Genomic DNA, 13,754 nt, shown 5'->3' with positions numbered 1-13,754 from the left:
ACTTCTGTGACAGAGAAATCTACCGAACAAGATTGTGTCAATAAAATATAACATTTTAAACTATATATTGCATCCCATCACATTATATATTCTTTTCGTTTTCGGTCAGATTTGCTTACAATGTAAAGGGTCCAAATTGAAAATATATTAGAATAGTCCTAGTCTTGGGAGCCAATCGTTGTTTCCACGACTACTTTTCCCTCAAACTTCATCCTTTCTATTCACCAATCCTTTTTTTCTTTATATTACACCTCCAAGTTTTGCTCATTGGTTCCATCTTCCTTCACAAGCAATAATGATACGACGCCACGAATCCGAAGAAGAAGAAGAAGATTTTTCTCATGAATATCATCAATTCTTCTTCTCTACAACTTCATCGATGTATTGCCACTCTTGCATGTCATACATCATCCTACATTTCATCTCTAACCCTTACAGGAAAGAGACTTTACACAGGCTCCAACGACGGAGTTGTCAGATTGTGGAATGCAAAGACGTTAGAAACGTTAGCGGAAGCATCAAGCACGGGTGATGTAATAACAGGAGAAAGAGGGGGTGGAGGAGCAGTGAAATCTTTGGTAATCTTGGTTGATAAACTCTTCACAGCACACCAAGATAAAAAAATACGTGTGTGGAAGATAAACGACGTCGTTGAAGAAGAAGACGTGGGTGGTAAAAAGTACATGCATTTAGCGACGATGCCAACTATGAGCGACCGTTTCGCAAAGTGTTTGATGCCAAAGAACCAAGTTGAAATAAGGAGGCACAAGAAAGCTTCATGGGTTCACCATGTAGACGCCGTTTCGGGTTTAGCCTTATCAAGAGATGGAACGCTACTCTATTCTGTTTCATGGGACCGGACACTTAAAATCTGGCGAACCACCGATTTTAAATGCCTAGAGTCTTTCACTAACGCCCACGATGATGCAATCAATGCGGTGGCATTATCCAAAAACGGAGATATATACACAGGATCTTCTGACCAGAGAATCAAAGTGTGGAGGAAGAACGTCTATGAGGAGAATGAGAAGAAGAAAAAGAAGAAACATTCTTTGGTAGCAACATTGTTGGAGCATAATTCGGGTATAAACGCATTGGCACTAAGCGGTAACAATGGCTCTCTTTTACATTCGGGTGGATCCAATGGATCAATATTGTTTTGGGAAAGAGACGAAGGTGGAAACAATGGCGTTGCTGGAATGCTAAGAGGTCACACAGAGGCTGTTCTATGCCTCACGGTTGTTTCGGACATACTTTGTAGTGGGTCTGCAGATAAGACGGTGACGCTATGGAAATGTTCTGCGACTGATTATTCGTGCTTGGCTGTGTTAGAGGGACACAGAGGACCAGTTAAGTGCTTGACCGGAGCAATTCGTGATTCCGGTAAACCATCAGAGACTTCTTATCATATTTATAGTGGAGGACTTGACTCTCAAGTTAAGGTTTGGCAGATTTTGGTGCCAACCTCATAAAAGAGTTACTTTATCATTCAATTTTGGTTTGTTTCTTTTTCCTATATTGATAAGTTGACGGGTTTTTGTGTGAGTTTATCTTTTGGGATAATAGGTGAACAAGTGTGTAATGTGTGATGTTGTACTATGTTAGTTGGATAAGAAGAGGACTCACACTATAATATTTGATTTGACAACGAGTCCTGCGTTCTTATGATAGTCAGAATCTATCAAAACCAAGTAGGTAAATATCTTTGTTAAAGAAGTATATTATATTGGAGCAAATAGCATATAAAATATATGCAAAGTAGGACAAGTAGTTTGTCTAATCTTGTATTATTTCTATCAAAAAGTATATTAAAGAATAATTAAGAGAAAAAGCATCTCTTTACAGGATTTGCTTTAGACAAAAGCAGGGTTTACATATATATTATTCCCCTTATTCGTTCCTTGTGGATCATTTAACCCCATACCAGGCTACTACTACAAAGTAGAGAACTCAAGCTTTTTTGCTTTTATTCTTTTTTCAGGTAATATATGTTAATGGATATTACTAACGGATATAAATGGCTCTAGTTGGTCCACATGACTACAACAAACATATATATGACCGTAGACAACAATAGCATCCAAAGACCAAAATAACGACCATAAGACTGAAGTACACGTGATGTGTGACAGTAGATACGGGTACGAAATTTGATTTTAGTATCGGATACTAAGATTTTAAATACGTGACACTATCCACTAAAAAGACAAAATAAAAAAAAAGGTTTATGAAAACACGATAGACAAATGGAGTAAATAATTGGGGAACAACACTGAAGAGCAGGAAAGGAATAAAAAAGAAGAAAGCACATGGCTACAATGTATGATGTCATCCACAAATATGACTGGATCCTACTCTCCTTTGGTTACAACTTACAACATTCTGTTTTCTTTTTAATATTCTCTAAATTTTGACCTAATTTGAATAACTAAGACATGATGGATAAGTTAGGTATCCAAGTCATTTTCAACATTACCATTTCCCAGATTACCACTAAAAATGAAACACATCAACACCAATGTTAACAAGCAGCGCACTCACCAAAAAGAGACGAGAATTGTTTGCTGTGTACACTTTTTCAACGGCTCAAATTCAGAACGAAATAAAATGACTGCATGCCAACTACAATTCTTTAGGCTAACCAAAGAATGAAGATGCAAAAAAAAAATGGGTACAATGTTGACTCTATGCTCCACATGACATTCAAGTTTGGTCACCTATCAACTTTAGTTTGAGCACCCATTTCATCACTAAAGATTCTCAACAAATGGCATTATCGTATAAGAAAAGAAAGAAGAAGAATCAATACTAATTCTAGAAAAAGAAAAGCTAATTCATTCAGAGGTGAGGTCTACTACATTAACTCTTCGAAACAAATAAGCTAGACAGATATTAAGCTGGCAGCAGAAAACGAACTCCAAGTGAAGTGATATAAATGTTGCTTTTAATTTTTTACAAATCAAGGTTAAAGGAAATGATTGAGTACAATTTACAATGGTAATTTAGACGGAGTACCTGCTTCACGTGGATATTTTTTTGGGGTGGAGTGATCTTTACGACAAACAACCGTTGTCCTCTGTCCGTATGGGCTATGTGAATCCACTGCAGCGCATTGTGACACAGCAAAATTTATTCCAAGCAAGCATATTTGACAAGTCCGATTATCGAAAACTATAAACAAGAAATGTAAATCATTTTATCCACAATTGCGCTGCAGGTTTCCTGGTAGTTCCAAACTCTTACCACACTTTTCTACCTTATGTCTACTAATTCATCCAAAAATCACAGCTTTCTATTTTCCCCGAATTTCGTAGGCTTATATTATTAATAAAAGTTTTATTTTAGCATATAATTATATGAAATCAAACATTTCCCAGCTTAGCAAGAGATGCATCAGGAGTAACCAAGATAACAAGGGTTATCCTCTTCTGTAGCATTGTTATAACGTTCACTTTCAATAAAGTACAATAACGTATTTATTCCCTCCTATGATATAATGCCAGACATGTAAGTGTCTTCAGCTAAACTTGTTAACATATATATAAGCCAAAAGAAAACATACCTGGACTAATTTGTAATATGGAACCACCCAACATACGAACTGCATTTTCTGCATTTTGAACTTCCTCCTGTTTTTTTGACAAAACCATGAAACATTTAGGTTAAAAGAACGGATGCAGAAAACATAACGGCTTCAAAAACATAAATCGAAAACAATATGTCACAAATGAGAACTCCTACCTTAGGGTCATGACCCTTAGCAGCTACAAACAATCCACCAACCCGAACCAGAGGAAGACAGTATTCAGCTGAAAAAATCATAACAAACAACTTAGATTCACTCTGACCACTAGCACTACCATGCTTGAACTTGTAACAAAAATACCTAAAACTCTCATCTCCGCAACAGCTCTTGCAATAGCCACATCAAACTTCTCTCTATACATAACATCGTGCCCACAACTCTGTTCTATAACAAAAGTAAGACAATATAATTCAGAGTCACCTTACTGGCGATTATGTCACAAAAGAATTACACAAATAGGAGCACAGCTAGGGAGTGAGATTTATTTAGCAGTCCCGGATTACGAGAAGTGTTTTCTCAATCATGAATCATAATTTCCAACAGAAGCTTTATATAAAAGTGTAGTTCGAGAAAATAACATTCATTAACAGATCAACATCAAATATACTCCAATTTTACAGTCTAATCCAAGGATTTGATTGAACCATTAACAAATTATCATCTCAGGAAAGTCTCTCAGCTGTTTCTTGCATGTAGAGGATTAAGTTAAGTTGTCAGCTAAACATACAAAAAACAGAGTTACTCCAGAACGTCAGAAACTGCATCTAAATTGAGATACCATAGATACTAGCGAATCCAAGAGTAGGAGTAGCCAACTAAACTAGTGAACCAACTATTACAGAAACTCATCCAAAAATTGAAAGAGGATAAAACTATACCTCTGCTCTGCCCCTAACAATATTCACATTTGTAAGCCCGGTGACATTCACAACGTGCTCCAAGAAAACACAACGCTTGTTTATCGACTCCAGTAGAGTAACTCTCCAATCTAAAATACAAGAACTTAGCTTATTACTAATCTGGAACACCATAACAAGCATAATCTGACAAAAATTTGCATAAACATATCTGAAGCTAATGAGCAGCACCTGGACAAGCAATAGCTAGAACCAACCCAGGAAGACCAGCCCCGCTTCCAACATCAATTAAATTGATTTGATCAAACAAGTCATTGGAATGCAAGTTGTAAGACGTCTTTATAGGAGGCAATATCGCAAGAGAATCTTCGATATGTCTCTCCATTACTTCTTCAGCTTCTTTAGTTGCTGTAAGATTCATCTTCTGCACATTCACAATGCCAATTCAAACCCACAGAGCACCATTGACATAAGGACTTACAACGAACACTTGGTGGGCAATAAGCTTAAAAGCTTTCAATTTGATTAGAAAAGCACGAATCTTTTGCAGACAAGTGATGCTCGAGAATGATTCCAAAGATCCCAACAAGTTAATTCAGCAAAAAGGTCAAGAGAGAGAGGTAGAGATAGACCTGGTTCCATTGGAGAAGGGTGTCGACGTAGAGATGGATTTGGTCTTGTTGGCTAGGACTGAGGCTTTTGAAACATGAAGTTGTTGTGCTGACGGCAACATTAGTGAAGGCGTTGGAGTGAAACCTCCTCCGAAGAAAAGTGTGCGATTTGGTGCATGGAAGGTGTTTGATTAAATGCCCCAGAGAGAGAACATGTGAGACGCACTGCATTTCTTTTGTTTTTGGTTTTCCCACAAACTTGCGGGAATGATGGAGATGCGTAATGTTTTAATTTATCCAGTTGATAAGATTTGATTAATTATACAAAAAAAAAATGAAAACAATTGTTTAAGTTTAAGACATTATTATATGGCTCTGGGGGAATAAATACTACAATCTTATATTCTAAAATGTATTTTTATAACATTAGTAAAAAAACTTGGCTAACCTTTACAAAAAAACAATACCATATAGGAGAAACCTCTACAGTTTCAAATTTGCTGTGAAATGTTCATATATGATGTATCCTGATTTATGTAAGGGGCTTTGTATCAAATACATACAAACGCTCACACTCACATAAAGCTGGTAAGGTAAAGAAGAATATGCAACTCCAAACTGGTTTTGGTATATGATTGTAAACAATTCAATGAGTATCAATGTGAAGAGAATTCACATCTTGCACGACTTGCTTTCACCACATGTCTCTACCTGCAAACACAATTACATCGTCGACCGGTTTCTCCAAGTAAGATATTGCAATTGGGAAATTGATAGAAATGAATGTTTTACTTTGTCACTACCTTATCTTTCTTTCTTGCTTCAAGAATAGCTTCTAAAGATGGCCTCCCTAATTAACAAAGATATCGAGTTTTCAACGCATAAATAATCAAATAACCTTGAAAAAAGATCTAAACATATTGCACCTGTGACCTGAAGACGATATTTAGCCCAAACATCATACACAGCATCAGCTAACTTCCCTATCTGCGAGTAAATCACGCGTTATCCCGTTAACCAGAGCGAGAAAGATTCTCTTGGATTCAATATTGCAAGAGAGAGAGAGAAGCTTACTGGTTCATATTTGGTGATAGAGTAAACCCATCCAAGCCCAACCTCTTCATACAGTCTCCTAAATGCCTGAAAACGTTACACCAAATCGTGAATACGGTAAAAAAAACATCAAAAATTTGGCCTAAACTTAACAATGATGCAATATACTTACCTCCACACCCTTAACCACGTTACCATCAGACTGAATGGCATGTATTTGCCCCATTACCTAATAAAGATCTCGATTAAATCGGAAAGCTCAGAACACCAAAACAGAGAATGAAACAAATTGAAACAGATTAATAGATCAACAATTTTACTGTTTTGTAATCAAGCCCTTGGTTATCTTCCGGTGAATAATCGATGGAACTTATGTCCACAAACTTAATAGTTCCATATTTTTCATTCCTTTCCAGAAGCATATTGACCTTTAAATTTGCCAAAATAAACAAGAAAAATAATTCAGTTTTAAGAACTCTTCAAATGAATGAACATAACAGCATAAACAAGGAACATAGTTTATATATATATATATATATATATATATATATATATTATTAGAGACCTCACGCATACAGAGAGGACAATCTCCATCGTAAAGCATTTTGATTTTCCAGTTTTGAGGTTTTGGGGGATCATCTCTGTTCTTCAATGGTGTTGTAATAACAGGATCAGTACTTGCTCCTCCTTGTATCGCCCTAACTTGGTATTTAAACCCTACAAGTAACAACAAAAATTTCCGTGATCAATGCAAATTGTTCTGTATCCGAAAGAACCCTATATATATGTTAAATATCTTAGGACAGTACATGTAATAATATGTACCTGTAGGGATGATCCGAGGATTGAAACTGGGACTGAAATGGTTTGATAATGATCGAAGAGAAGGGTTTCTTCGGTGCTTCCATATTGTAGATGCAGCAGCAACAGCAGCTCCTCTCGTTGCCATATTTTTTTTTTCTTCAATGGAATTTGATTTTGCTTTTTTTTTTTTTTTTTTTGGTTATGTTGTGGTAATTTCAATCGGAGGCGTTAAGTTTTACGGTGCGGAGCGGTGCACGTGGCATTATTGTCTCCTTTAATTTTTTATTTGTATGCCCGTTTGGGACAACCGTGGAGAATGGTTTCATCGAGCGTGTCAAGGTCGGTCGCTCATGAGAAACTGTTAATGTCTAAATCGGTCACAATTAGAATGTTTAAGTTCGGTAAAAGGATGATCGAAGTTTTCTTCTATTAATCGGTGTCGAAGCACAAAAGACGGGTTACAATACAACTTAGACGAGTTAGCAAGTAATGAACGAGTTTAGAATGGACGAGTTAGACGGACGACTCTTCGAATCCTTCGCTTTTAACCTTTAATGGGTAAACAGCCTTGTCTCTCCTCTTTCCTCCCTCCCTTTGGTCGAACGCCGTGCACCCGCTTTTATAGGGAACTGTGTCGGTTCGTCCATTACAAAGACCAAAATACCCCTTCCCTTCCTGAAGGTTTATTTGGGCCTTCTTATGGGCTGGGCCTTTTGTTAGGTTACGGGCCTACCCCTAACAGTAGCCCCCCTCACCCCTAATTCGTAGTTTTTAAGCGAAGAACTATGTTGGGGGTCGAACCTACGACCTTTCTTTTCCATTGGAGTCCGTCGCGGAAACCCAACTTGCCTGAACGGGCGTGGGCCTTCACTCTTGGTTGTTGAGATGAACGGACAAGGTTCGAGGAAGCGAAAGGTCGCGCGTGTGATTACGCGGTTTTCGATGTTCTGGGGTCGAATCATTGTATGCGGTTCTTGACGCGCGTGAGATCCGGAAACTGTACCGTCGCCGAACGCGTACTGCAATGATTACGTCTCTAGAATCTTCCTTCCTTCCCTATAAATACCGCTTCTCCACCCTTCTTATTTCATATTCTCGAGCTTTGCTTCCCTCACTCAAGTATTCTTCCTTTCTATTATCTCGTCTCTTTTTGTCAGTTCGTTCGTACTTCGTATTTTTCATTATGACATCCTCCCAATCGGTATCCTCCGATCCTTCCGCCGCTAGTCACCTTCGACAAGCTACCTCTTCCGAATCTGGTGGTTCGGCCAGATCTATTCGTCGCAAGGTTCGGTCTCCGGTTTCTTCCGATTCATCGTCGACGGATTCAGATATCGCTCGACTTGCAACGATTCAACACTGCCTTTCTTCCGACCCAGCCGTTTCAAGCTCGTCGGGACTTCCTTACAGGATCCCTTCCTTGGTTGACAAGACGTTAACCGATGACCCATTCTTTCCCGAGGAGATTGATTTTCCTCCGCCGGTTGAAGGCGCCTTTGCACATGTTGGTAGATCGACGCTGAAGATTGATTCGGCGATTGACGCGGTTCGCATTGGGAAGTTGGGCACTAGGCCAAACATTCTAATTCCATCTCCGGCTCAACGTCCCTGGGATGCTCCTCCTGGCTTCATATGTCTCTCGGAGAAATTATTTACTGAGTGTGGACTCACTTTTCCTCTTCCCTCTTTCTTGATGACGTACTTTGCTCGGCGTAAGGCGGCCATTTCTCAATTTACCCCAGCAACTTTTCGGAACGCCGTGGGTCTCATATTTTGGCCAAGGCTGCAGGAGTCAAGCTGACTTGCGACCATTTGGAAGAGTTGACAATTCTGAATCCGTCGAATCGGACTAAATCTCCCGGAATTTATTACCTGGGTTCGGCAAAGAATACGACCCTCGTCGAAGGTGCCAAGGGAAAAACGTATAATTGGAAAGGCTCGTATTTTTTTCTGGAAGTTACTCCTGGGGTTCTAGAGGACCCGTCCATTCCTTGGTTTTCTGGGTGGAACCCTTCACCCGATAGCCGACCGTTCTTGTTTAACTATCTTTCTGTTGTTGGCCGGGCTTTGGTTTTACCTAACCCCCCTTGGTTCATCATCTTTTTGTAGTTGTCGTCTCAAGGTGTCTTCTTCCATATCCTCCTACTCTTCAAGTTGAGGTTAACGCGATCAAGCTCCTTTGTCCCTACGTCTGGCCGGGTACCGAGTTGAAGAAAGGTCGTCCAAGGAAAATACCAGCTTCGTCGAGGAAGAAAGGTAACTCAATTTTTTTTTTTTTTGGTGTGCATGCCTAGTGCCCTGTTATTCTTCTCTTTGTCCTTCGAACCTGGATCAATTGTCTCCCATACCTTATTAACCTTTAAGGCAATCTTCATTTTCAGCATCGGACACTCGATAGAAGAAGGTGAGATCTCCTTGGACTTCAACTCACCTTCGACAGTTGTCTTCACGTCGACCATGGTGAGCTTCTAAGGTTTCTTCTAAGCTCTGATACCAAATATTGACACACAAACTTAACAAGAATATATCTTCTTATTAAACTCTCTTTAGGTAAAATAACTCAAACCTTACATCCTTCAAGTATTAACACAACTCGATATATATATACTTTGCTCAAGACATAGAAATAGAAGAATTCTAACAAAAGGAAATTTAACATAACTCGTAACTTCCTATTCTTCTTATAAATGTATATTTAGATTACTCCTAAATATACTTTGCTTGAGCCCCAATCTACTTCAAGATTACTCAACAATGTTTGCTCATTTCTTTCATTTTTTTTTTGTATTTGATATTTTTGATAGTTATAAATATAGTCTGGTAAAGTAAATTATGTATATTTAAGTTGTGCAATATAACTCTAAATACAAGCTTTGAATGTGTTGCAAATCAAAGGTAAAACTTGACCTATACTAGTTGTTATCATTCACTCTTCTTTAACACCCTCACCCACTTCATATGTTTGCTTGGATAGTTGTCATAAACAAGTTTGAGTAAGTTATTGGTATTTTGTACCAATCACAATCAAATCATATACATATCTTCATATTGATCATATCACTCCGATCTCTTAATTACTTTATTGTAATTTATAGGTTTTTATATAATATATAAAAAAAATATATATTTGGGTTCACTCCTAGTGGTGAACTTTTAAATTCACCTCTTTGTTTTGGTCAATCGGAATTGGCTAACTAATAAAATTAAATAAGATAAAATATGAATAATACCCATATAAAAAATAACCAATATTTTACAAGGTTATATATCGGTTTTGAGTTTATAAATGAGGATTTAGTATTTAGTTTTTATAATTAAATAATATTATATGGAAATTTGAGTTTGTAAATGAAATTTTAAGGTTTAAATCTTACAATTAAACGAGATTATATGTCAGTCTGAATTTATTTACCCTCTCTAAAAATGACCACATAATATTTCTTTGTGTTTTATCCTCTCTCGCACAGTTCCGACAATCGATATCACTTATTGGAAGGACACTCAACCTGAAATACTGGAGCATAAGCACGCTTTACTCTACAGTTCTCTCAAGACCCTCGATGATGTGAGCCCACTCGACTCCACACTGTCTAGGTTTGGCTCTGATACCAAACTCAAACGCTCCAACCGTCTATACTCTTAGTGGACCCTATGTACACTCCTGGTCCATGGATTCACCTTCCTAAATAGACCCTACGTCCATTCATTTCCCATGGATACACTCATATTCAACGGTCGGTTTGTTACGTCCGGGAGGTTTTAAACACTTGTTTATTGTCTTTAAATCATCACATGATTTTTTCCTGTGTTTGGTCCTCACTAGCATGGTTCCGACAATCACCTCTCGAAAAGTCATCCATTTTGAAACTAATCCAGCATAAGCACGCTTAATCGCGGAGTTCTCTTAGGAACTTTGAACGAAAAGATAATTGCACTTTAGTGATATAGATGATCAAATAAATTCTTTTAAACTTCTCTATAAATCAGGATGTCACACCCAACATATATAATACATAATCAACATAGGATTATAGATAATCAGCTGATAAAACATCAATTAAAAATTCAAAAGTTAAACATAGAAAATCAACTGATAAACATCATTAACTGAGACATGAAGGACCAATTGACAACGAATGTTTCTTAATATAACTTGGAGGTTCCCTTCGTAAAGTCAAATATTAGAGTTTTAAGTACTATTTAAACGTCTATTTTATTTGTTTGCTAGATTAATCTATGCCCCAAAATTGTCAAATAATATAGAATATTTTATTTTTTTGAAGTTATGTTTAATATGAGGTCATCGCATATTGTAACATTAACATACTAACACCAATATAATGTAAACTTTCCTAAATCAACTCTAATATATAATGGAAATACTTCAAGAAACAATATAAAGATTTAGAATATTCTTTGTTTTAAGCTTCATAGATTTCACTTTGTAGATGGGCTTTGACAATCCATGATATTTGGTCCGCAAGATACACATCTTGCACACCAAATTATCTCTAATATAAACTGACTAAATTTTGTTTTTACCGGTTAAATTTCTTTCAAACCACTTGTAAATAGAACCTAACATTTACATCATGTTTGTCTCAAATATATGAGTAGCAGATGATTTAATAGAGATGATCAATTATCTAATGATCAGCTCAAGCACGCTTGATATGCTTTCGGTTACGTTTGTAACGCTTAACTTTTGACAATATCTATGTATTATTCTACTCGGAGAACTCATGAGTCTTCCAGTCAAAAAAACTGAATGATTGCTTTCAATTTTTGTAACTTTAATATCACACACTCCGATGGACCAGCTTTTGTCGTTTGTCTCTCACATGCCTTTCCTATTTTCCAAACTAGATCCTCAAGTTCCGAAGCTTCTCGTCAATGTCCCAATAGTTTTAGAATTTTCTCAGCTTGAGCCTCCTTCTGATATGCTTTGCAAAGAGGGCTGCCATGATCTTGAGATTCTTGACCTTTCTTTCTCTTGCTTCTTCATGATCTGTAGCCATAGACATTGTTGCATCTCATTTAAAACCAGTTACTAAATTAGTCGTTTGCTTAATTTTGATCTTAGTAATCACACTTTACCTGATCTTCATTGTCAAGCTTCGTACTAGAGCTTATTGCTTTCACCATCTCTTGCTTATCTTCTGATCCCTTACTTTCTTTCCTCAACTTTGAACCCTTCCTCGCCATTAAACCCTTCATAACCTCTGATTGCACCCAAAAAGAAGTTTCAAAACTTGTAGATTAGACCCCATCCAAAAAATATAACAAAGAGTGAGGCAGTACAACATTCAAAATTCATACTGTTCTTCTGATCACTTCGAAATTATTAAATTTCATTTCTTTGATATGGCATATGGGTATGTATTCTACAAAAAAAAAAGGCATGAATATTTTTTTGATGTAATATTTAATACAACTAATTTGAGACACTTTGGAGAGTCTAGAAATTGTATATTCTCTAAAGCTCTAAGCTCCTTCATATCCTAGGGTTACAGCTGAGAAGAGAGTAACGTATTTAATTTATATCAACTTATCAACAACAACAAAAAATGAAACGGACAAAAGCAAATAGTTCTTTTGAAATTAGGAAATACAAATTTAATATCAAATAGGACACAACTTAACAATTAATATAGAGTTGGAGTAAATTTAGGCATCTTAATTATAGTCCTAATCTGTTATACCTTTGGTAGTGATGAGTCTATAGACGTGGCCAAGAACAAGCGTATCCGTTGGACGAAGGAGCTTGATCTTCGTGAGCCTAAGAGGGCCTCCATGACCAGTAGATGTGGCGGAGAGAGCTGTGGTAGAAATGAGAAGAGAAACACAGTGGCCAGGGTTCATCTTCATCACATAACTAGCTGAAACTGGACAACATAACTTCTCTTCTTTCCCATTTGGGTGTTGTATCACGATTCTAGCTGTATCCACTGCTTGACAGTTTCCCATCTCTTTCTTGTTTTGTTTATTTTGTAGAGAAAGCAGAAATGATTCTTTTTATCTTGAAGTGAAGGAATTAATGGAGATTTGGAAAAAGATTGGAATGAAGAATCTGTAACCGAAGCAAAACACAAGAAGAGCGTGAAAGGTAGTAACAGTCTTTAAATGTGTTTTGACTCGACCACGAGAGAGAGAATGAGTGCGGTCTTTGTCTTTGGCGGTGGAGTCAAAATAATTACTGTCACCGCAGGCCAAATGAGTATTCCGGTTTACGACAATCACTCTAAATATTGTTTTCAATGATATATAACAAATTTACATGTCTTACTCTTACCCTACATATTTCATTGATATATATATATATATATATATATATATCATTGATTTAATCGTAATGTTAATTATAAGTTATGTATGACCAAGAGTTAGCTGTCCTAATTATATTACGTTATTTTTTACGTTCTAACAAATTTTAAAATATAAGAAACATAAACTGAAATTTCTTTATGAGGTTGAATATGATCGTTATTGAAATATACTAAATTTCAACCAATATCTTCAAAAAGAACAAATCCTAAGTTTCGATCATAGTAAATAGTTAATGGAAGAACTCAATGAAATGACATCTGAATACTTAATTATGATATTACTCGATATAGTACTAAGAAATATGAAATTGAAAATAACAAAACCAACTATAGTTTCGACAGTAAAAGATCTCTGAAAAAAAAACAGTTATTATAGTCGTGTTTTAATTCAGAGGAGAAAGAGAATTTACGTTTATTATCGAGAAGAAGCGTACCATACATTGAAACAATATGTTTCTATCCTACAATATTAATTGGGAGGTACAGATATGAAACTAACTTTAAAATATATAAAAAT

The 13,754-nt window shown here is 36.6% G+C and overlaps 4 protein-coding genes across 5 annotated transcripts; 1 reads left to right on the top strand and 3 right to left on the bottom strand.

Annotated features, from left to right (window-relative positions):
* The first annotated feature begins 164 nt into the window (after positions 1-164).
* Positions 165-1,645, top strand: LOC104728755 (protein JINGUBANG). The gene is given in 2 exon segments (XM_019232432.2): positions 165-354; positions 356-1,645. Coding segments are annotated over 2 exon segments (1,176 nt in total). The 5' UTR covers positions 165-295; the 3' UTR covers positions 1,473-1,645.
* Positions 1,646-2,892: 1,247 nt separating this feature from the next.
* Positions 2,893-5,405, bottom strand: LOC104725520 (uncharacterized). Of its 2 annotated transcripts, none has more exons than XR_015572609.1 (7): positions 5,076-5,372; positions 4,675-4,867; positions 4,465-4,574; positions 3,887-3,970; positions 3,742-3,809; positions 3,563-3,629; positions 2,893-3,102 (listed from the first exon to the last, which is right to left on the bottom strand). XR_015572609.1 is itself a non-coding variant. In XM_010444190.3 (7 exons), exons 1-7 carry the CDS (start codon positions 5,283-5,285, stop codon positions 2,990-2,992), a joined length of 840 nt encoding a protein of 279 aa, XP_010442492.2. In that variant the 5' UTR covers positions 5,286-5,405; the 3' UTR covers positions 2,893-2,989. The 2 variants fall into 2 exon arrangements, 1 of the variants encoding a protein (XP_010442492.2); XM_010444190.3 differs by having other exon boundaries at positions 3,887-3,965; positions 5,076-5,405.
* A 52-nt stretch (positions 5,406-5,457) lies between these two features.
* On the bottom strand, positions 5,458-7,211 carry LOC104725519 (uncharacterized protein At5g50100, chloroplastic). Its single transcript, XM_010444189.2, has 8 exons — positions 6,933-7,211; positions 6,673-6,824; positions 6,428-6,535; positions 6,280-6,336; positions 6,129-6,194; positions 5,981-6,041; positions 5,858-5,904; positions 5,458-5,765 (listed from the first exon to the last, which is right to left on the bottom strand). Exons 1-8 carry the CDS (start codon positions 7,054-7,056, stop codon positions 5,727-5,729), a joined length of 654 nt encoding a protein of 217 aa, XP_010442491.1. The 5' UTR covers positions 7,057-7,211; the 3' UTR covers positions 5,458-5,726.
* A 4,403-nt stretch (positions 7,212-11,614) lies between these two features.
* LOC104725518 (uncharacterized) lies at positions 11,615-13,158 on the bottom strand. Its single transcript, XM_010444188.3, has 3 exons — positions 12,614-13,158; positions 12,009-12,133; positions 11,615-11,919 (listed from the first exon to the last, which is right to left on the bottom strand). The coding sequence occupies exons 1-3, from the start codon at positions 12,876-12,878 to the stop codon at positions 11,830-11,832; spliced, it is 480 nt and encodes a 159-aa protein (XP_010442490.1). The 5' UTR covers positions 12,879-13,158; the 3' UTR covers positions 11,615-11,829.
* Positions 13,159-13,754: the final 596 nt, after the last annotated feature.

Source organism: Camelina sativa, chromosome 11 (genome assembly GCF_030686135.1).
Source record: "Camelina sativa cultivar CO46 ecotype springtype chromosome 11, ASM3068613v1".
Taxonomy (NCBI): Eukaryota; Viridiplantae; Streptophyta; class Magnoliopsida; order Brassicales; family Brassicaceae; genus Camelina; species Camelina sativa.
The sequence above is the reverse complement of the archived record's forward strand: the minus strand, read 5'-3'. Positions and strand labels throughout refer to the sequence as shown.